This window comes from Electrophorus electricus, chromosome 1 (assembly GCF_013358815.1).
Source record: "Electrophorus electricus isolate fEleEle1 chromosome 1, fEleEle1.pri, whole genome shotgun sequence".
Taxonomy (NCBI): domain Eukaryota; kingdom Metazoa; phylum Chordata; class Actinopteri; order Gymnotiformes; family Gymnotidae; genus Electrophorus; species Electrophorus electricus.
The window spans coordinates 29,481,530-29,505,154 of record NC_049535.1 but is presented as its reverse complement, the minus strand read 5'-3'; the positions used below and the strand labels follow the sequence as shown (position 1 = coordinate 29,505,154).

Sequence of the window (23,625 nt, the reverse complement as noted above, 5' to 3'; positions counted from 1 at the left end):
CAGACATTATTTCAGTGACCCTTAATCCTCGGTGTTGAAGTTTGAACACATATTTACAACCTATGAGTAATATCTGTGTATTGCACTTATCTACTTGTTAACCATAGTCCTGCCAAATCTGCCTACAAGGCACTGTAGTGTGTTTTAAATATCATCAAAGGTCCTATGTGGCAGTTATGTTGTCGAGGTATAGAAAACTAATTTTAGAAAAATTAAATCCTTAGGCGCCACATTAATGCTATTGGAATTCTATTCCATTCCTCCCAGGTGAATGTTTAGAATTTAACTGTTACTAAAACACTAGCACACTTGATTGACACTTTCCTGAAAAACCACTTCCTCGTTTGCACTTTAAGCATGTTTATTTTGTTCCTTTTCTTCTCAGGCATATACACTATTTGGCCAAAAGTATGTGGACAACTAAAGGTCACATATGCCTCTTGGACATCCCATTCCAAAACCATGGACATTAATGTAGAGTTATCCTCACCTCTCTGTGCCGCTTTAACAGTCTTCATTCTTCTGAGAATGTCACAAGATTTTGAAGTGTCTTTTGGGAATTAGTGCCCATTCAGTTCAAACAGCATTTGTGAGGTCAGACACTAATGTACAAGAATTTGACTTGCAACTGATGAAATTCATTTCAAAGGTGTTGAGGGGGGGGGTTGAGGTCAAGGCTTGGCGTAGGCCACCGAAGGCTGCAGATTATTCTCAGAACTGTTTCTACAAAGGTGTAGGAATATAAAATGTTGCTATAATATTAACATTGCCCTCCACTGGAGCTAAAGGGCCTAGCCCAAATTCTGAAAAACCATCTTAGATCATTCTCTCCTCCACCAAACACATTTACACTGCTCCACAGTCCAGTGATGGTGTGCCTTACATAACTAGCCGAAGCTTGGCATTGCTCATAGTAATCATAGGCTTGTATGCAGCTGATGGACCATGGAAACTCATCATGATGTCCCTGACACAAAGCTTTTATGCTGATGTTGCTTTCAGAGTTAGTTTGGGAATCTACCTTGTGATGCAACGGGTAAACTGAACTCAATAAGTAGAAAGGCTAGCCACATACTTTTAACCATATAATGTATCAGATGTTAACACCATTAATTTTTGACTTTATAAATGAATGCCATTAATTTCTACATTTCTGAAAAAACTTTGACATTTATTATAAAAGCCTATCAATGCTTTGATTACAGGATATTTTTTTGCAAACTGCTTGCCTTACAACCTGCACAGCAGATCTTTCTCAGCCTTTCCCCCCCCATCTTAATTATGGTAACCCTCTGAAGGAAGCATACTTCTCTGCAAAAACAGGAGATATAGCACTTCTGTCTTGCCTTATCCATTGAATTTTGCTGCGTCACTGTCCAGCCTGCAGGTGTAACATGAAAACGATGCAGTAGTAACACCTTAACCACTGGAAGCTCAGTGGTTAAGGTACTTGACTAGTAATCAGAAGGTTGCCAGTTTAAGCCCCACCACCACCAGGCTGTCACTGTTGGGGCCCCTGAGCAAGACCCTTAACTCTCAGTTGCTCAAATTGTACTCAGTCAAAATTGTAAGTCGCTTTGAATAAAACCGTCTGGAAAATAATGTGATATATCTCACTCCTCATCTTTGCGCCTTTTGTTAGATTTTCGTCTGGATTCTGAGCCGTGATGTGTGGAGATTGACACGTGGCTATGGTTGCCCTGCTGCAGGGTTGGGTCAATGGTTGAGCAGAGGATTCCTTGCTCCTCCCTGAGTCTACTGTATACCTCCTGATAAAGGTCATTAAGCCGTTGCTTCATCTCTCTGACAGAGCGCAAGATTTCAGATTTTTCCCTGAGCAGTCGGGCACGATGACAGTGCAGGCCATCAACGCTGCACTCTAGATCCAGTAACACGTTCATTTTCCTACGCCTACAGTTCTGTGCAGCCATCTTATTTTTGCCTCTGCGCCTAATGTCTCTGATGAGTGTGAGTTGTGCCTCACTTAAACGGTGCTTGGCAAGAAGTTGGTTGAACTCCTCGACTGGCAAATTAATTATTCGGTCATTGGAAAATGGAATCTTCAGTGCACGTGCCCGCTTCTCATCTCTGGTGGAGAGCTTGTCCTGGACATTATGATCAAGAGATTCATCTGCATGCTGTTTGGTGGCCTGACATTGGCTAGTATATTGGGGCTGGTTGTAGGTGTGATCATGGCCAACATGGAAGTGCTCAGCCTGCAGGAAAGTGCTGCACATCTTGTTTTGCTCTGGACTAAAACCCCCAACAGCTCCTCCTTCTTCTTCATCTTCTTCTTCTTCATCATCTGTCAGTTCCTCTTTGAGGGAAGCATATCCTACAGCCCCCTCAGGAGCTGATTCTGTGGATGACCACGAGGATGTCGAGGATGAACATGAGGATTCTGATCCAATTGGGGAAGCCGGGCTTTGGCTGAAGTGCAGAGACAGACCAGAGTCCGAGTCTGTCTCTTCGTGTTCTTCCATTTGGGAATCCTGTAACTGGCCAAATCCCTCCTCCTGGCCTAGATCCAACAGACTGATCTGATTAAACATGGCTTCTTCTAAAAGAGGATCAAAAAGGCTTGACAGGCTTTGTTCCTCTATGGAGGAATAGGTAAGTGTGGTTTCCATCGGAGCTGACTAGTGAAGGAGAAAGAAGGTAGTCTACAATGTCGGAGTCATTCAAATTCAAATTTATATTAGATGAGTTGTTTAAAAGGTGCTGCATCTGGTTTTGGTTGGAAGGGCAACTGTCTTCGTGGCTGCTTCCAAAGCAGATCTGTCTGGATGTTGGCAGTGTACTTTGCTGAAGGCTAATATACTGGTGGACAGGATTCTCCATAGATCCTGTTTCACTTGATCCTACACCAACATCGACATTGATGTAAGAATTGTCTGATGGGACACCAACATCCATATCCTACAGAGACAAAAGAAGTGTTATAATGTAAAAAGGTTTGTTTAGAACCTTGTTCAGATGTAGGTTTAGAATTAGGATGCGCTGTGCTTTAATTGCATGTTTTACTATATTCATAATGTTCCTGCTGTAGCGCATTTGACCGACGATCAGTTTAATCAGGAATATAAGCAAAGAAAGAGCTAAACTATACAGTGACCATCCGGGATAGGCATTTGATATTATTGGTTTAGAAAGTAAAGCCAAGTAATCCATTTTATTTTACATATGCTCTTAGTATATGCACTTGCCAGTTTTGCTGTGTGTATTTCTTAACAGAGGTCACATTTATAAATAAAATATTTTCTCAATAATTACAACAAAATATAGAAATTCAAACATTTGGTGAAAATACTTGGCTGGGACTTCATAAAGGAGGAGTGGTAACAGTGGTATTACCTCTGGTTCCATAATGGCCTGAACATCTTGCCATTGCTGTTCTAGGTCCAGTAAAGGCTCATGTTCAGACAGTAGTGGGGAGAAAAGTGACCCATGATGATATAATGGGTCCTCTGCATCAGCATCTGCCACCTGAGAAAAATACATAGATCAAATCTGACTGCTTTGAATTGTAATGGGCACATGTAAGAACAGACAGTAAGTAGTATATTTAATATGATCAAGAGGCTGCCATAAACTATCAGAATTTTCTGGCAACATCTACATAAACCTCCCTTCCACTGCACGGTCACAGTTAATAAGGCCATATCAGGTAGTTCTGCACCATATCAGGTCATTCATGTACTAGACTCCTAAAACTGGTTACAGTTGCCTTTTCCACAAGTGTTATGCTGGAAATTGGGGCTAGGAAGTATGTGACAGTTGTCGTTTAATAACTACGGTCACTCCAGGTGTTTAAAAAGGTAGAAAATGGGGAGGTTTTTTGGGCTATGTATGCGTGTAGAACAGCACAGGACATCATTTAAAAGCTACATGTTGGTGACGAGAGAGAGGACAACAAGGTGTGGCCTATGCCTGTCTAGAACCAGCAAGTCTGTCATCCCATCTAAATGGTTCTGTGGCTCTGAGCAGTTTGTAAGCATTCCATGCTGAACCACGTTTGTGTGGAAATGGAAATTGACTAGTTACTGCCCATACTTAGAACTGTTTGCCCCTACAGTGGAAGAGCGGCTTAGTGAACTTACGTGTTGATGGTCTTCTAGGGGCAAGCCATTTTCTAGTAGTTGCAGACATTCCTCAATGGAAAATGAGGTATTTTCCCCTAAACCTGCAAACTGGTAGATGAGTGTCTGAGTAAATATGAGGAAAATATCTCAATTTGAATTATGTTACTAAGTATGAGGAAACTGTTTTAGTTCCTAGAATGAGGCTTTGGTCTTGTGCCTCTGTGGAATGTAGAAAGACAAGGTGCCACTATGGACTCCGTGGCTCTGGTAAGATATCTGAGAGGGGGGTTTGAGCTGAGGGGGTGGCTCCAGGTGGGGATCGTAAATAGGAAATAATAAGAAATAATAATAATAATTTTAAAAAGAGCCTCCACCATGCTCCTTGTGGTGTGGTCCCAAGAATTGTGCGCTACGCTACTCATTGGGTGCATGCATAAATGGTGCAAGTAAGTATTTCTCTCTTTATTTCTGTTATGGCTTTTCAAATCCAAAGACACCAATTATATTCTACTGAAAATAAGTGAATACAGAAAAGCTGAATTTTTATACAACAAATAATTTACAAAAAGCATTTTATTTTTTTATTGTGGAATTTAATTAATCTAAAAGTTGTGAAATATCAAATGTCTCTTGAAAGGTACTGCTTTGAACACATTAAGTGTTATAACCCATTAAATATTCTTAATGGAGAAAGAAGGTTGGGACTTGAAATGTGTAATGCAAACCTTAGTAAGGTGCCAACCATTAAGCTGACTGACCTGGGAAATTTCCCCAACCCATAACCCCAAAAACCCACAATTCCACACTTAAGTGTGCATATCATATTCATTACTGTCAGAGTTCTGTAGTGCACATTATTTTAATACCTGTATATCCTCCCCGAGTATGCTGCCTGACTGATTATCAAACGGGAATGGATTTCTCCATCTGTCAACCATAAGTTCATTCTCACTGTCTTCATCAAATAAACTGAGGTGCTGGTGATGACTTTGAGATAGCTGCTCCTGGTAGACATCGTGATTGGGTTCTTGTTGCCACAAAAGATTTTCATCTTCCTGGAAACATAAGATTATCACTCAGCCATGGTATCCCGAATGCTTGTTAACTTTTTCATTTTTAACAACAAATTTAAGACATTCACTTTTAATAGCCAATAACAAAGTACTGCACCATGCAAGATAACCTATAATTGCAAGGCAAAATAGTTGTTAGTATTTAAAATGTCTATTACATATTGTCTTAAAGTGTTTCTTTTTACTGCCTCAACAGGAAAAAGAAAATCACAACCCACATGATCAAAAACATGGCTGGGATTTATTTATGGTAAATGACTCCCTAGAACTGGTTGTTCACACCACTGTCAGTGTGGATAATGCTTCTACTATAATCCACTAGTAAGCTCCTGATTTGGAAATCAGCAACCTTAAACAGGGTTCTGAATTTCTTTGGGTTGGTCAACTGAATAACAATTTTAAAAAGGTACATTCAATTCATCCTTTAAGATCCATTCTTGTTAAGAAATCATACACCTTTGCTTCATTGTCACAAACTCTGTGCTACAGGGACAAACTGTCTAGGCTGATGTAAAGATTAGCCAGGAATTTCTGTGTGTGACAGACATGTGATCCACCAAGATACCAAGATATTTTTAATTCAAGTCATTTTTCCCGCATAGGTTGTGATTAGCACTACCTCCCAAATGGTGTAACTCAATTTTCTCCTGGCTGTATTTGTAGCCTTGAATGCAACCAGACTGCCAGGCTGGCATATATCAGCTATAGACATGGGGTCATATTATTCAGGACCTTAAGTCACAAGCACTAAAGATTTCTGTTTGTTTGTTTTGTTTGTTTGTTTTTAAACCTTTTATGATCAGTGATGTGCTTGACATACAGCTAGTGTCTATAAATAAACGTAACCTTTTCTTATGCTGGCAAGGGTTTAGTGAAGCCGACTGGTTGTCTATGCCCTTGTACTACTATAATTAGGCTTGGAGAGTCCTTTCTCGCTTATAGACCAGAAGAGCTATATATGCTTCTATAGGTCATTGGTTGGAGAATAATATGTTACAACATACCATTCCAAAAAAACTAAACTTTCTATTCATTAAATCTGGATACATACTTCTGTCTCTTGCATGCTAGGTATAAGGTCTGAAGATGTAGCTTTACAATGTAAAGTTCAACATTAACTTTAGGATCAATGAGCATCAGACTTAATGAATAAGAGAAGTCTTTAGATAAGATAAGTTTTGTTAGGATTACTGTCTACTGCAGGGTCACTGTGGGTCTTTTCTTAGAGGTCACACAGAAGAGAAATTTCACCTATGACCCATGGGGTGATACTTTAGGTTATAAATACAGCTAATCCACCCTCTCTGTCCAATAATGCATAACACACAGATGATACCCCCATGATAACCCCTTTTCACCTAAACAGCTGAAATGGAATATTGTCTGCCCCATGTTGTGTCATTATTTTACATGCCAATGCCAAGTTTGTGTGTGTGTGTGTGTGTGTGTGTGTGTCTGTCTGTCTGTCTAAGAGAGTCCATAATCAGCAGCTGGTAAACAAGCATTGCGAAAGTGAATGTGCACACGAAGACCCCAGTGAAGGCTACTCGGGTTGCCAAACAGCTCAGCGTAGGGTCATGTGAGCCATGCTGCATACAAGCGCAGGCCCAAGCATATCTGACCCTAAAGTGCATCCATACTTATGGGTACATGTCATGACAAGCCTGTCTGGTAAACCCCAGGGTCCTTTTAAAGCCATAACGGCATTGGCGGAATTCGAACAGACAGCGGGGGGTGCATATGTCCCAAATAACCCTCCTGTCTGTCTAGTCTGAGAGTGCAATCCTTGTTTCTGTTGTCAGTTCATGGTGTCAAGACAAATATTACATTTATGAACAGGACAGATTGTAGAGGTTTGATATCTACCACAAAATTACATGTGAATAGACATGTTCAGTACAAGGTTTATCCTTTCCAGATTCACATATGTATTCAGACTGCAAAAGATTTCCAGTGCCTAGTTAGTTTAGACTGCAAATTTCTGCTTACATTAAGAAGTTCCCAAGACCATGAACAATCATCTTTCTTATTTTCTTTTGCCCATGTCAAACTGGTACAGCTGAGAAGCAAATTTTTAATTCCAGAAATAGTGCAGTGGTTTGATTTGGATTAAAACTGTAGATTTAACAATCACAGTAAAGAGCAGAGCCCTGGCTTTCCTCATCCTTGAAAGCTTGCAGTTGTGTGATTAAGGGACCAGACAATGACCAGACACCCTGTGCAGTAATTCTTCTTTATACTGAACAAGCTTAGCCACTAAGCTACAATTATCACTCCATGATGCTCTGGTGCTATTATGCTCTGTGCACAGAAAGTGAAAGATGGCACCATGAGGCAAAATCTCCCCTAGCACTCCAGCACTGCATGCAGTGAGAGAGTGAAAGGGAAAGAGACGCAAAGCTCACCACAGCCAGTCATTTGGTCTTAGAGCCAACTCCATGCTCCAGCTGAGACTGTGACATGAGTCTCCTCAGACTGAAATTCTAATTATAATATAATTCCAGTTATGAATTATACATGTATAGAACCATAACAATTCTGGACACTATATTTGCATATGTGTGGTGTTTATGAATATCTGTACAAATATGTACACAAGAGGATTCTTGAGATTCCGTGTTGGTCCTATTATTCAGTATCCAGAGAGCCTAGTCAGCATTGCTGTGCTGGCAGATGATCACACACAGGTCTCAGCGATTGAGTAACAAGAAACCTGATCAAGACTGAACAACAGATCAGGCCAGAGCAATATCCAATGCCTTCTGTTGCCCAACACTCAGCCCCACCACAACAAGTCATGCTTACAGTACTATTTCAGACACATGTTTGTTCCTCAATAACAAATAATCCTAGTTTTTACTTTTTTAATCAGATGTAAAAATACATAACTACTCTGGCGATATGTGATGATGACAACCTGAACTGATGATGCATCACTCACCTCTTTAATGTCCTCATTATCTACTCTTGAGACTGAAGCCACTGACTCCAGGCTCTCACTGGCCACTGGGCTATATCCCAACCCAACAGTCTCTCCACCTCCCATCCTCATGGTCAAACCTGCTGGGTCCTCCAATACATCAACCCCATCCAGGGCCCCAGCCTGGACTGGCATGATTGTAGAACTGTTCTCAGGGTCTCTGTGGACCAGCCAGGCTTCAAGCTCTGCTGAGGGAACTTGCAGCTGATCCAGAGAGCGCACCCAGCGCAACAGCCTGTGGGTCGGGTTGAAGTCGTCCAGGTCCACGCTTTTCGGGTGGAGGCCATGTCCATCCAGAGAGTTGTGGAAGTTGTGGAACTGGGTCTGGGTGAGGGCTGAGCTTTGGCCATGGATGATCTCACGAAGAGGGGGAAAGTAAGAATTCACATCAACACGTATCCCCACCAAACTGAGGAGAATTGCCACCTGAATTAGGCCTTCTGTGAAGTACTTCTTGAGGGACTGCATGGTCCTTATGAAAGCAGCAGTGATTAGTTCTCTTAGCAATGAAGGGAACGTTGGTATTGTGGTAAATTTAAATGACAAAATTATTTTTATTTATTTATTTTTTTTACTCCATCAGATGAGGATGGTATCCTAAAATAACAAATAATTATTGGATAACATGTAACATGAACAGCACAATATACAATATACCCGTAACACTCCAAACTACCCAAAGATGGATATTTGCCAGTGATGTTACACAACTATGAAGTATAAGTCTTGAACATTCGCGCTCCGAGAAACTACTAGAACAACCTTAAAGATGTAGTGTTATTTGAAAGTCGTATTAAAACAAAACAGTCTGGACAACACTGACCTATAACGATAATTTATCAAAAAGTGTCATGACCACTGATCTACTGTTAGCTAACTGCAGCGGCGATATGAGTCACATCTGGATGATTTAAGAACGTGATGTAATCTGGATGTCTCCGAGGAAATCAACATGGCAGTTTAGCCCCGGTGAGTTTTCCCCCCTAGTAACTCGTAAATATGTCCTACAGAGTTGCTGGTGTTAGATGAACAAAATAATTGCAACATATTTCTGCCGCTTTAGATGGTCACACTAATGATATAAATCTATGCGAAACCCGTAGATTAGGAGAAATTAATCTTACCGATGTCAAACAATAATGTTACAGGAATAGATTTATAACCGGGGTTAAGTCGTATACATATAATATTTTCTTTACGTTTTTATTTTTTTTTCACCTTGTATTTTGTTTGTAGGAAACAAACGATCAATGTACCGGCTGTAAAATCGTCGATTTTCAGAAATCGCTCTAAACACTTATTTTTCACGGTGAAAGTTAAAGTTGTATGATTCACCTGTCGCGTTGAATTTTTCTGGGTAACGCATGACATTTCGTAAACACATAGACAACGTATAACGCATTACTATGATACATGCTTCTATGTGAATATTAAAGAGACCTTGCTTACCTCTCACTGGGAGAGTTTACTCTGAAAACAAAGCTAGATTATTCCTCTACAAGCGGTCGATGCACTGACTTGAGCGTTGCGCACTGTTTCAGTGGGTGTGTAGGCAGTTACGCACCGAGTGGTATCCTACGCGGCAAACATTATTATCTCCTCCCAATGTGACGCTTTACGAATTTCGGTTTTCTTTCATTCAGACAAGTCACGATGCTGTTGCTTTACAGTGTCAGGAGTGATTAAAAGCAACAGCAACAACAATAAAAAAAAAAATGTTAAAAAACAAACAAACAAACAAACAAAACGTTCTTGATTAGTTTGGCCTAGCCCACCCGGCACAGTTCTATATAGCCGCATCTGACAACTAGAAAAACTCAAGGTTCTTAGGTTATGTTAAACTTTCAGAGGCTGTAGTGTATAAGTTTAGGCTCAATCCCTGTAGGCTACCTGCTAACATATTCTAGTGAGAGCGACTCGTTTAGGAGTCAGCCTGCCTTGTAGCCTACCTAAACAGATACTTGTTTAAGCGTTAGGAGTCACCTAACGACAATTATCTTAATGTGCTGCGGTTAGATTTAAAGTTTCTTATTTTAACAAAATATTGATCTTGATCAAAATGAAAAGCTACTTCTAACATATAGCCCTTGATACTTTTGTATTATTGATTTAAGTTTATAAATAGCTTATAGAAACCTCATAGGTCAAGTTTCCATCTTCTAATTAGTGACCAGCTCCTGTCCTGCTAATAAAATACATACAGCGCGTATACATCGCGAGCATAAAACATCTTTATTTGAAATCATTTTATGTATCTAATTTTCATCTGTAATAAATTAAGTGTTATTCAACAGTTTCTGTTGAAAACTGGTATTTTTTGTTTATTGGGAGTCATGTTGTGAGACATTTTCCAGGCTAAACCAGTTAAACTTACATTTCACAAACTTCCAATTAACACTAGTTAGCTTCTGGTTTACCCACTGGTTGAGAAGCCTTCTCGATTTAATGACGTGTTAACAGCGCCACCTATCGGAACGGAAGATATATCCTTTTTTTTCTTGCACGTTGGTTTTTCTCACCTGCTGCTGCGTAAACTTACCTGTTGAATTTGACAACCTGCCTGGCGAGCAAAGCTCTAATGGTGCTGTATATTTATGCGTTGAGCAGAATGACTACTACTTTAGACTTTTTGAAGACTGATACCGCCCATACTAGGATTCCATCAACTGTTAAAATTATGCATAAAGCTTAGTGATAAAGTCTGATGCGAGTAATTAATTTTATTTTGAATTAATGCGCAATATAAATTCAATCCATCTTGAATTCAGTTAAACAGATTAATGCGCAACTGACGACATTCCGGTTCTCTACAGAAGAGACTTTTCAACAGGTTGTAACCGTTAGAACAGAGCCAACATGGCCGCTCATATAAATTAGTTTCGCGTTCGTCTCATTCACTCGTTTCGACCCGCCTCTTTATGAGTCAGAGGATTTTACAAGAGCTACAGTACTGACAGCTCAAAGCTGTCCACGTCAACACTAAACGCCACCATGGACTCCGTGGCTCTGGTAAGATATCTGAGATTTCATTTTAAATCAGTTTGAAAAATGTGTGTATTCTCTATTCATGTTAAAAATACGCCACTTGGTTTTAGCCGTTTTTGCGGAATGATAATGTTTATATGCTGACGTGGGGATCTTCCAACAGCATATACTGAGAAGGTTAAAAAGCTAGCGTGCTAACTTGAAACACTTTTAAGGTCCTGTATCTTACATTATGGGACTACTGGAAATACGGTGAGTTCTTAGTAGTTCATGTAGTCATTACGCTTAGCGCAAAAAATAACATAAAATGCAATATAAATAAGTAGGTAAAATGCACGCGACAGTGAAAAGACACAATATGTTTCACTCTTTTCGCAGAGACAAGAACAGCAATCTAACAGATGGTACTTCTCCGAATATGGCAGAACAGAAATACTGTTTAGGTCCGAACGAATGATACGCTGCTGCGCGTTGTTAATTGTGTCTCTGTGTTGACATTGTTGGGGATTTTGAGCAGCGACACTGAAGTTACAAATGTTTTATACTTAGTTGGCAGATGCTTAGAAGTTGTACCCCAATATCCTAAAATATACACGGTGCTGTCTTGGGCATAGTCGAGTGAGACGTGGATGCCACGTCCTCGGTGCGTAGCTGTCTTTTCAGACTCGCCGGAGCGTCTGCTCTTTTGAGTTGCACAGTAAGCGAATTGATTCCACAGGTGGATTGTCTCGATTTGCAGTTTCAGCACAAGAATATGATTTTTCGTTTGTACTTTTGGACTAGTTGACCACGTAAAGGCTTATGCAAACAATTCCAAGCACACGCTCACGAACACCATTATTGTTTTATTCACTCCCACGTCCAGGCACCGCCACAAAAATGAACAGATTTCAAGGATGGCTACTTTAGCCTCTGATAAAATTAGCTATTGTATACATGGTAAAACCGTACAAAACGCATTAACTGTCTCTCTAAAGCATCTATCGTTCCAAATTCTTTGCTTGGGAATGACGGGTTGTGGGCGGAGTTTGCCGGATCTTAATAGGTGTTCTGAAAGTAACTTGATCCTGTTATTCATCGAACATAAATAGTAAAGGCATTTCATATATCTTTAACTCGGTTTTCCTGCATCCCCGCCATAAAACTGTTCTCCTGGCCCAAGTTCTGTGGTACACTCCGACTCTGGATCAGTGGCAGTCAGTGCATAACAGAACTTTGGTCCGGACAGACCAAAACTGCAGAACGGAAGAAAAGGCTAACAAGCCGTGGGGACTGATGACGTCTAACGTACTGCATGTGCACGATACCACGAACTGTCCTGCACCACCTTTGTGCTCATTTATGCGTATTAATTTATGTCATCTTGATTTATGCTTTAAGATGACGACAGTTTTTTTAATGAATGTGTAGTAAAAGATTTCTCAATCGAAAAATTATGCATAATTAATTATATATCTTAAACTTAATAATACACATTGCTGTTATTTCAGAATCATGTAGCAAAGGACAGCAAAAAAAAAAAATTCTGGTGTATTAAGATCTTTCTTTTAAAATTATTTTTCTTTTTTTAATCAGGAACCTTCATTGTACACAGTAAAGGCAATCTTTATCTTGGATAATGATGGAAACAGGCTGCTTTCGAAGGTATTTGTATTTTATGTACACTTGCAGCTTTTGTGAATCTTTTGTGAATCTTTATGCATCATTGGACTGTGCAAGGTAGTTGTGCATTAACACCTTTCAATAATGAAGCTCATTTGCTGACCAGTATGTTTTACAGCTGAGACTATATAAAAGAAAGCGGAGAAGATTTCAGCTTAGCTGCAATTTAAGATGGTGCTTTCGCTCCATCACTCTAGATGTACTCCACCTGAACATGATGCGCACATTATTATTAAAAACAATTACAGATTACTTAGGATGAGGGTTAGATGTGGTTTGTTTGTTAAACCAGGTACATTATGCTCTCCATATGTATGATGCATGTGTGTTAGAAGTGACTTATTTGTTCTTTCAGTACTATGATGCAGAGCTGTACCCCTCTATGAAGGAGCAGAAGAATTTTGAGAAGAATGTTTTCAACAAAACACAAAAAGCAGATAGTAGGTTCTGTGAGTGTGAGTGTATGTGTATGTACTGAGTGTAGACCTTCAGTTTTGTTTAGGAGCATACAGTAACATCAAGAGTAAATATGCCTAATGCTTATACAAGTAGAAGTAGGCAATGTTATCCTTAAAAGCTCCCCCAAGACATGTCAGGGTTGTTTAAAACTTATTTAAACAGAATAATTTTTATGGTGTCCATTTCATAGTAGAATATGTCTAAATTAATCGGAAGAGTTCTTTAAACCCTTATGCCATCTTTAATGTCATTTTAATATCTTTTTAATAAACTCTTGGACACATGCAGAAAGATGATGCCTTTAAAAGGCTGGAACATTATAATATTAGCTGGTTTATGGTTTATTAGCTGGTAATGGCTTACCACAGTGTCCAGTTTGAAACCTTTTTGAATGTTTGGTACACTAAACTCATTTTTCTAGACATTTTGGTTTTTAAGAGTATGGCTTATCAAATGACGGACTTCTCTGTCCGTAACATAGTCTCATTGTCATCAGACACTGGAGGCTAACCCTTTCACGCATGAATCTCAAGTTACAATTTAACAAGAGGGCAGAGAACTAGTTCATCCACTCCCAGCTGTATCTGTCTATGGTATGAATGAAACACGCAGTGCTCATACAATAGAAATTTCCCCTATGCCCGATGGGGTGATACTTTGGGATATTAATACTGCTAACCCACCCTCTGTCTCCCATGATGCATGACACACACATATACCCTTTTTCCCCTAAAAGAGGTGAAATTGAATATTGACTGCCATATATTGTTTCCTGAGGTTGTTACTGATCATGTTTAAAATTATTATTTTACATGCCCAGGCTGTGTGTGTTTGTGTTTGTGTGATGGAGTCATAAATTGTCCTTGTGGATTATCAGATGTTATTCAGTAACACCCATAGCTGTTCCTTTTCTGCACTCGCTCAGATGAAATAGCCTTCCTGGAAGGACTAACCATAGTCTATAAGAGCAGCATAGACCTGTTCTTCTATGTGGTGGGCAGTGCACAAGAGAATGAGGTTGGTATTTCTGAACAATTTAGTCAGTCACTTAAATGGTGGAGCTACTGTCTTTGTCACAGTTAAATGATGTTAAGTAAGAAAATTAAAGTAAACAATGTAACCAGTTTTTTAGGTCAAGAAGAGTTGTTGCTACAACAGAACTACCCCTTGCCTTCAAGCACATTAAATGAAGCAACCATATTTTCTGCTAAACCAATAAGTAAGTATATATAAAGAAAAAGAAATGGTCTGACCATCTCTTGTTTTCTACACAGCTGATGTTGATGGCAGTGCTCAACTGTCTGTTTGAGTCTCTTAGCCAGATCTTGAGGTATGTTTGTTTTAAACACAAAATACGCATTAAACCGTCTATGAAAACTTAATTAGCTGTAAATGCTTTCAGTAAGACATAAAACACAGAGATAGTCTAAGAACTCTGAATATGGCCTCCTTTCTCAGGAAGAATGTGGAGAGAAGATGTGTGCTGGATAATCTCGATGGAGTCTTTCTGGTAGTGGACGAGATCATCGATGGAGGGTGAGAGTTTACATCTATGAATGCTGATAAACAGTAATGCCCGAGTCTCATTGGTGAATATGTGGCATGCCGTCTAATACCCTGATGGTCTTGTTTGGCAGGGTAATCCTGGAGAGTGACCCTCAGCAGGTGGTCGAGAAGGTTAACTACAAGGTAAGCGCACAGAAACAGATGCAGATGCAGGCTTTGTGTGTGAGCCGATGGTAGAAGTGGACAGCTGAGTTCAGACTCTTTTGGATTCTGAATTTATTTGTGGAATCTGGAATCAGACCCTGGCAGCGTGCAAAGGTTTAGTACTTGGTCCAGGATTTTGTGGTATCTAGTTTCTTAGTAGTAGCTACTTGGTTACCTTCTCTTGAAAAATACTTTTACAGTTGAAGAAAATAATGGTATGATTGTGCTACATTATGCTTTATGCATTAATGACACACTTCTTAAAAGCTATAATATCTGCATTTTCAGATTTTTACACACACACACACACACACATATACATACACACACACACACACACACACACACACACACACACACACACACACACACACACACACACACACACACACACAGAACTAAATATTCACTCCTCTATCCTATCAGTGTGTGTCGGAGCAGGCCTTTGGCTTTGTCCTGTTCGATTACATCACGGGTAACATGGAGGGCCAGGGACAGAAGAGCCAACTCTTATAACTCACAGAGCTCCTCCTCTCCTCTCCTCTCCTCTCCTCTCCTCTCCTCTCCTCTCCACTCCTCTCCTCTCCTCACCCAGGGGAGAGAGGCATGGAGAAAAGAGGAGGGGGAGGGAGAGAAGTTATGGGCAGGTAACTGCATGGTGTGGACAAGTGTGCTCTCTCTGCCTCTTCTCCTCGAAGCATGAGCAACACTTTACAAAAGTTGAATTCGCTGCGGCAGAATCGACACGCAGACATACAGGCTTACTGACATTGTTTAAAGCATACATTGATCTTTGAACTTTTAAAATAAGAAGATAGTCCTGCTAACATTTTTGCATTTTTTGTTTGTTTGTTTAAGATAAATCATTAGTCAGATTGCTACAAATTAAACCCTTATGTTTTTAAGCATTGGAGAGGTTAAAGCAGGATGGTTTTTAAATAAATTGGCTTAGAAAAGACATCTGAAGCACTGTTCAAACAGCTCTTTGCCTCTCAGGGAGAACTCGGCCTCTGTAGAACAGGTTTTTTAAGGTAGAGTGTAATGTCAATGAGCAGAAATGTGCCCACTTGGGCAAAACATTGTTGAATTACTTGGTCTGTGAAAATCCCAAAGATTTGTTTTCCTTATGCCCCATGTTTGAGTTCTCCTGCTTGCTGTTTTCTAATTTGTCTGGTTTCATTCTTATAAATTTGGTTTTGGTGGTGCATAAGTACATATGTGTGTTCTTACCTGTTTCCTGTCTTGTGTGTTTCCATATGCTCTGATTAATCTGTGGGTGGCTCACATCTGGGTTCTGTTCTAGGCTGATGACAACCCGTTATCAGAGCAGAGTGTTGCTCAGGTGAGGCAAATGCACATATACATAAGCTTCATTATAACCCCCCCCCCCACACACACACACACACAACATACACGTACCCATGCATGCATGCACACAAAGTATGTGGTCACAGTATTATTTATTTTGCTTAGAAATCTAAAGAGCAGGTAGAGCTTGACTAAGTGACTCTTCAACTATCCATCTGTAACCCAAAACCCTGTTTTCTTCAGCTACACATTATAGAGTATGCAATAAAGCAGCACAATACTCTTGCCCTAACAGTATAATTAATAAAGTAAAAAGATCCTAACCCCTTGCTGAGATGGCAGGCATGTCAGACTGGGTGGATATTGCCATTCCAAAATTTCAACATTTCGATTTGATATACTAACCCTGCATCATATGTATCCCTGAACCCACACAGCATATCACAGAGAAATTGGCTCTCACTACTAATGTAAGTGTGTTCTCACACTCACACACAGACTCACACACAGACTCACACACACTTCTGCATCATTTCATTAGATGTTACCCAATTTTTACATTTCCTAATAAATACTGGTCTCCGGGCGCCACCTGGTGGCTAAGTATTGCAAGTATTTTTCACCGACGTTAATGCATTACGCCTTTTGCTCATTGCGCATTCCTTAATAGACTTTTATTGTTTATTTCAAACTTAAAATCACTTAAATAAAACCAGTTATTAACATTACAGGGATAGGTACAACGGCACTTCATATGTGGCTATATACTAAATACATAAAGTTAAAACATGTTGTACAGTCTAAATTACCACTCATTGATTAATCCTGATCTGTCACTTACAGGTGTATTGCATTTATTGTATGGTGAACTGTAATGTTCTTTTACTATTTTACAGGTGTTGCAGTCTGCAAAAGAACAGATCAAATGGTCTATATTAAAATAATCCCACTTCCATCTCACTGGTCTGTAAATTATCTTAAGGCAATGTGGAAGCATTGCAGCTATGCAGTTTTGTTTTTATGAAACCCACTAGGGTAATTAACTGTGAGTTGGTTAGTTAAACACATTTTGATTTTAAGTCATTCAGTCATGAATGCTTTGTTTAAACATATTGTTCAGTTATTGTTTAAGACTTAAAGAAAGGAAGCCCTATTCACAATGCATTTTGAGGGCTATTATTCAAGAGGTTTCTAAGTTTATAATAAGTGGTGTTGTGAGGGTTGCACTGAACATTTTCTATATGCCTGCATGAATCTCTCCTAGCTACCTAAAACCTATGCTGCAAAACAATTAATTAGCTCTGAATTAATTTTGTGTCAAATTACATATATTTATTTGTTTTGTGTTCTTATGTGACTAGGGTCATGTCTGGCTGTTGTGTTGCCTTTCATTTAGTGTATCATTTGCTGTTTTAGTGTCATTTTGTCTGTTCTGACTATAACCAAGTTCAAATTTAGATCAGGTAAACAAGTCACATTCTGTTACACAGGCTGATTAGCGGGTCTTTGTATATGTCTGTCCAAATGTTCCATCTTAAATCATGTCTTGCTCAAAAGCCAAAGAGTATAAGGATGGGAAAACTTGGTGATTCATGGAACCTAAAGGGTAACCGGAATGCCTCATTTGTAGGCCAGTTTAACATAACTGTGCTTCCAAGAGAATATAATGGCTTTATATACCTACCTGGTCAAATCTATTGGTCACAGATCTTAATGTAGCCTAATTCTAATATAAATGTTTTAACTAGTTAAAACGGTTACACTGTCATGCAAACAAACCAAAATGAGGCATTTTTATTTTGGTGCTAAATCCCATTAAAAACAATAGCATAAATGAATGGACCTTTTTATATAGGCGAAACCTGTTACTGTAAAGTTGTATCCGTAACAAAAATGTCATTACCTGTTAATAAATATTATTTTGGTACGATGCTTGTTATAAGACACCTATTTTTTTTCTGTCCAGCTAAGACGATAAGGCGCATTGGCGGATAGAAAGTTGGAACTGACCAATCGTTCTTGACCTGACATACATATTCTGTATGTCCGTGCATCTCGTGAATTTCAATAAGGTTAGAAGGCGTGACTTACACTGCCATTGGAAGCTTGAAATGGCTTTGACGACGTCATAGTGTGTACGCCCATATTTTTATCCAATGGAGGCTTTGTCAAATCATGACTGGCTTTAATAATGTGGGTGGGTCGGAATTGTCGAACCCAACAGTCCAATGATTTTACGACCGAAATCCAAGACCGACTGTCTTGTACCCTTTAAGACGTTAATAACAGGTCAAAGTTACTAATAGGGCACAACTTAATACAGAATATGCTGACAAACAAGTACAGAGGAAATAGTGTAACCATTCGAGTACTCTGAATGTGTTACTTAAGTTATCGTTTACACATTGTGTATGTAATATCTATATTTACAGTCCAGCCACAAATATTTATAACCTACATTTTGTACACGTTTGCCCAATTATAAAACAAGACAAATACAAAATCTTTTTTGAATAATTCTCCACTAAAAGGTGAAAAGCAGGTACGCACTTATACTTTCAATGCATGTACGGACTGTTATACTTTTAATGCTGTATTTTTCTACCTGATCATCCAATGGCATCACATTTGGCGAATAAATGTAAGCAAATAAAAGCTATAAAGAATAATACAGCATAGGCCGACCAATAAGTACAACAGCAATAATATTGAAAATGTTATGTTGTGACTGGTCTGTTGGAACTTCGTCTGGTGTTATTTTCTTTTTAATTTAATTTTGTTTCGTCTATTTTTTTGTTTTATTTAATTTTGTTTGGTTTGTCGTTTGTTCTTCTTCTTCTTTTTCTTCTTATCATTATTATTATTATTATTAATTTGAGGAGGGGGCGGGATAAAACCCAAATAGCCAAATAATTATCTTTAATTAACTATAATTGTCGTAGTTCTAGCAAATATATTGTTATTACGATTATTATTGTTGTTGTTGTTCTTGTTATCGTCAGCAACAACATAAACAAAAAAATCAACATCATTAAAGAGCGTTTACGTTACGTTTGCTTTGCTTCTGTGTGTGCATGTGTGTGTGATTTTAAAATTACTGTCATATGCCTCGTGCGAACTAGTGTATTATTTCAACACTGAAAACCTGAAAGTGTGTGCTGTTTTTCCAACTTTCCTAGATTCTTTTCAGAAATTCTACATGATTAATATTGTGAATCAGTACGGGCGTGTCTGATGTACGTCAGCTAAATACGTCACATACAGTTATACAGCCAGCTCATCGTACGTAATCATATTAAAGGTTAATTAGTGAAAAGTCAATAAGTGAAGTGAAATGCCTTGGGATTCTATTACACTTTTTTTTTTTTAAATCATAATTTGTGTTCAGTGTCAACTGTGAATTTGTTACGGTATTACACGTCTAATGTAGACTTTCTAATAAATAAGGACCTTCTCGGAGGAAAGTAAAATGTGTTTTGTCATAATATCACAAAACAAACGAATATTCTGTTTTTCTGTGCTTAAATACATTGTAAAACACATTTTAATTATTGCTATTATTAATTCATAGTTGCAGTTTTAAAACACACAGGCAACAGCCAGATTATGATGATGATGATTATTATTATTTTAAATTTGCCACACAGGACCATTGGGCTAAAACAAGAAAAGGCATAACGCCGAATTATCATAATGTAGACTATTTTAAATCTGAAATGGTTTTATTTTCAACATTATTAAATGCACTTAAGGTACTTTACACATTTTCGACGCTTTAAATGCGCCTTGGTGACTGAAAGGTTGAAAAAGCACTGCCATATAATAATAAGCGAAAGGCGCTTTCTGGTGCGTGAGTAGCCCCATCTAGTGGTCAAATGCGAATATGCCTGGGTCTCTCTAAGAAACCCAGATTTTTTTTTAATAATTTAAATTTAAATGCTTAACAATCTTCGCAATTTTTTCCACATTGTTCGAACTTTACCCTGTTGTTCGTTTTATCAATATCCGTCCGTCAATCTAATCTGCCCTCAAACTTATTAGACACTATTTTCTTGTAGGCATTGTAGGCATGTGACACACCTGTCCCTATAGCCTCTTTAATAACCATCGATGAAAGAGGATGTAAAATAAATCAAATCCACTTCCACCTGCCACGGGTTCTTCAAAACTTTTAAAGAATCTTCCCTGCACCGCACGTGCACACGGCTTAAACGGGACATCCTTCTATGAGGTCACTATGGTCAGTTCCCAGACGTTTCATAAAAACTTGAAGTTGAACTTTGCAGTAACCAGTCCGTCCAGTATTTTTCTTCGCTTCTCACTTTTAACACATAAGAAATATTCACTCCACTATTAGTGCTAGCTCTTTAATCACCATTTTCGCTAAGAGTTCGTTTTTCACCTCGAAGAACGCTCCACTTTGACGGCTGTCAGTCAGATGTTTTTTCGGTACCAAGGACAGCGCGCCACCTTACAACGGTTAGACTTATATTTGGCATACGATATATCATGTATTATGTTGGCCACAAAGGACGAAAAACCCGGGCCTATGCTGTCTTTATATCTATGCATATCTCTTCCATATGGCATGGCTACATAGAACTGATGTCACGTTATGCCAGGGTCAGCTGGTGAATGGGAAGACCTTTGAACCGTTCCTCATTTTTCAGTGCATTTTATGTTAGTGATTTATGCTGGTGTGTGTACGTTGCGAAAGAGCATAATGAGGTGTACGTTCGTAAAAGGGGAAAGAGGTTTGTAAAACATTTGGTGTGTTGGTTTTAACAGTCAGCCCAGTCAAGTCTTTAAGATGTACGTGTGCGTTAGGTGCAACATTTCACTTAATGCAAATATACCTTAGAGGCAAAATAGCCTCATCATTAGACTGAAACGTATTTATCATTGTTGTGCTTTCTTCTTTATCTGGGGCCTTTTTTCTAAAATATTCCATTTCTAACAGTTCATAAACAAATAAATAAACAATAATAATTCCAAAGTAGTAATTAAGAGGCTGCATTACAGTAGCTTCTTTCTCCCTTGAGCCTTTAAATATCACGTATCTTTCCATAAATCCCTAGCATATGATCCGTGACTTCGAGTTCCTGCATATATATAGCGACATGTAAACAAGGCGAGTGTGATTGGTTGCCTACTATAAACTAGGTCCAACTTGATTGGTGAACGAGAAGACATTGATGGATTGGTCATGTACTGATTGGTTTCTCCAAAACATGACGTTTCGGTGTGATGGGCAGGGCCAAACTTTGGGGAGGTGGCTAGTATTATGTGTGCTGTCAATCATCGGGGCTTTGCACACAAAAGAACCATTGCAAGAATACTTGGTAGTACAACTTTGTTGTAGTACAAGACGAATTTTATTTACCAGCTTGAGTTTGAGAAAAAATGTATAACTTGTAAAATAAAATAAAACTCCATTAGGTCTTCATAACGCTGTTCACGGTGCAAACTCACATTTTGCCATATGAAACTCGTACTTTCACATTAAATAAAGATACATGTGAAAGTTTTTTAATGCCCGTTACGCTTTATATTATACCACATTATAAAGTTCCATAATTTAAAATCACATGAAATTACGTTTTATGTCTGACCTCGGCGCATCATTAAATTATTCCATCCATGGAACCAAGGCACTTTCTACCAGGCAGCCCACGCCGTATGGAAGGCCTGCGCTTACAGAGAAACGGTTCTGTCCAGACTAACACCATTTTCTCTCCTGGTTCTTGTCAAAAGCTAAGGCCGCCTGCCAACCTCCGATCTCTCGGTCAGGGCCTCCAGAAACACATGGTCCGCGGGGTTCCTCAATACCCTCGCGTGCCACGCTCCCCATTTCAAATAAACACGTGAGTCCGTTTGGCGTATCTAAGCCCGCCATCTGCCTAAACAGAGCACGCGGGAAATAAATGATAGCGCTCTCCTAAACAAATAAACTCTCGCGCAATTCTAGGCCTTAGGCTCAGCGAAATTTACGTGGAGGCTGAAGCGTAGGAAGGAAAAAAGGACGATTTATTCTCACGAAGAGTAAACACGGCGACAGGTCCCTGAAAATATGTGAAGACGGGTGGAGTGGCGAGGTTTCAGAGAATATATCGTCAACAGGAAAGCAATCAAGCGAAAGTGAAGTTGAAGTCATTTGGAGAAATAAATTATTCCAGCACGGAGTGGTTCTCTCTAGCTTACCTCTCAAAACTATTTGTAACAAAGAGGTACAAAGAGGTAATTTACCCTCTCAAATGTATGCTGAACAAACTCTATCGAGTTCATGTTGGAAAGGCCCACGATGACATAAGATGTGTGTCACATAAAATATCACATAGAAATGAATGCTTCATAATTATTATTATTATTATTATTATTATTATTATTATTATTATTATTATTATTATTATTATTATTTCTACTACTACCTTTGTTGATATTTTAGACTGGAATATACTGAGAGATTTAGATGTCCTGAGATAACAGTTTTTATTAGCCTACCATGCTGAAAATTGCAGAAGCAGTAAAATAGACCCATCAAGGTCGATATACAAAAGGTATTTATGTTATACACATAAAATCAGGCTCATAAGATTCAACATAACGTATTGGCCTTTATTCCAATGCTAATTAGAGAGACAGTTTGTATTTTTCAAAATGAGTTTCCCCATCTTATTGCATTATATTTCAATATCATTATATTGTAAACCTCACTGTAGCCAGCAGAGGGCATACGAGTATCGGTGAGCAGTTACCGAATTAGTACAAGGCTCGCTGCATTTTCTCTAAGACATGACGACTGTAACACACATTTAGACTGCCATGGAAGACTGCCATCAAAATTAATATGAGAACCAATCCTACGACGTTATCACAGGGTTCTAAAGGCGTTCTGGCAGATATGTGAATTCTACAAGCAAGAGAAAAAGCTTGGAAAACCTTGGAAAAAGCTATGATTTGACCGCATGCCTGAATAAAAGTTTAAACCTTCCTGTCCTAATATATTGTTTGTTCTGACTAACTGCTGTATTTTATTTATCATAATTTATCATTTGTAAGAATGCATATCACTACATTCCTTAAGCCATAAAATATTTTATTTGTATTGTATTCAGTAATTAATACACCAGTCTCTCTCTCTCTCTCTCTCTCTCTCTCTCTCTCTCTCTCTCTCTCTCTCTCTCTCTCTCTCTCTCTCTCTCTCTCTCTCTCGGCTGGAGAATAAGCTGATTGGTTGTTTCAGTGTTGTCATTCAAGAGGTGGAGCTTGTGCCTGGAGGTGTCCTTTTTGGGCTGTAATTGAGGCAGACATGATGGCATGCGTGGGTGTGATAGGGCGATTGTGCCACAGAAAGTAAGAATGACAG

The 23,625-nt window shown here is 38.9% G+C and overlaps 2 protein-coding genes across 5 annotated transcripts; one reads left to right on the top strand and one right to left on the bottom strand.

Moving 5' to 3' along the window:
- Nucleotides 1-1,510: 1,510 nt before the first annotated feature.
- nfe2l1a (nuclear factor, erythroid 2-like 1a) lies at nucleotides 1,511-9,683 on the bottom strand. The gene is given in 7 exon segments (XM_026997982.2): nucleotides 1,511-2,627; nucleotides 2,629-2,919; nucleotides 3,355-3,486; nucleotides 4,101-4,190; nucleotides 4,949-5,137; nucleotides 8,097-8,732; nucleotides 9,585-9,683. Coding segments are annotated over 6 exon segments (2,223 nt in total). The 5' UTR covers nucleotides 8,604-8,732; nucleotides 9,585-9,683; the 3' UTR covers nucleotides 1,511-1,613.
- A 1,386-nt stretch (nucleotides 9,684-11,069) lies between these two features.
- copz2 (COPI coat complex subunit zeta 2) lies at nucleotides 11,070-18,191 on the top strand. 4 transcript variants are annotated; one of them, XM_026998007.2, is made up of 10 exons: nucleotides 11,070-11,144; nucleotides 12,696-12,764; nucleotides 13,138-13,222; nucleotides 14,167-14,258; nucleotides 14,516-14,571; nucleotides 14,700-14,777; nucleotides 14,879-14,930; nucleotides 16,255-16,293; nucleotides 16,697-16,729; nucleotides 17,156-18,191. In XM_026998007.2, the coding sequence occupies exons 1-10, from the start codon at nucleotides 11,127-11,129 to the stop codon at nucleotides 17,201-17,203; spliced, it is 570 nt and encodes a 189-aa protein (XP_026853808.1). In that variant the 5' UTR covers nucleotides 11,070-11,126; the 3' UTR covers nucleotides 17,204-18,191. The 4 variants fall into 4 exon arrangements, 2 of the variants coding, with proteins under 2 accessions (XP_026853808.1, XP_026853809.1); XR_003409849.2 differs by lacking the exon at nucleotides 16,697-16,729 and having other exon boundaries at nucleotides 15,378-16,293; nucleotides 17,156-17,216; XR_004776427.1 differs by lacking the exon at nucleotides 17,156-18,191 and having other exon boundaries at nucleotides 15,378-16,293.
- The last annotated feature ends 5,434 nt before the right edge of the window (nucleotides 18,192-23,625 follow it).

Coding starts and splice junctions, on each gene's coding strand:
- copz2 (XM_026998007.2), top strand. Junction 14,572..14,699: donor TCTCTTAGCCAGATCTTGAG/GTATGTTTGTTT, acceptor CTCCTTTCTCAG/GAAGAATGTGGAGAGAAGAT. Junction 14,778..14,878: donor GACGAGATCATCGATGGAGG/GTGAGAGTTTAC, acceptor CTTGTTTGGCAG/GGTAATCCTGGAGAGTGACC.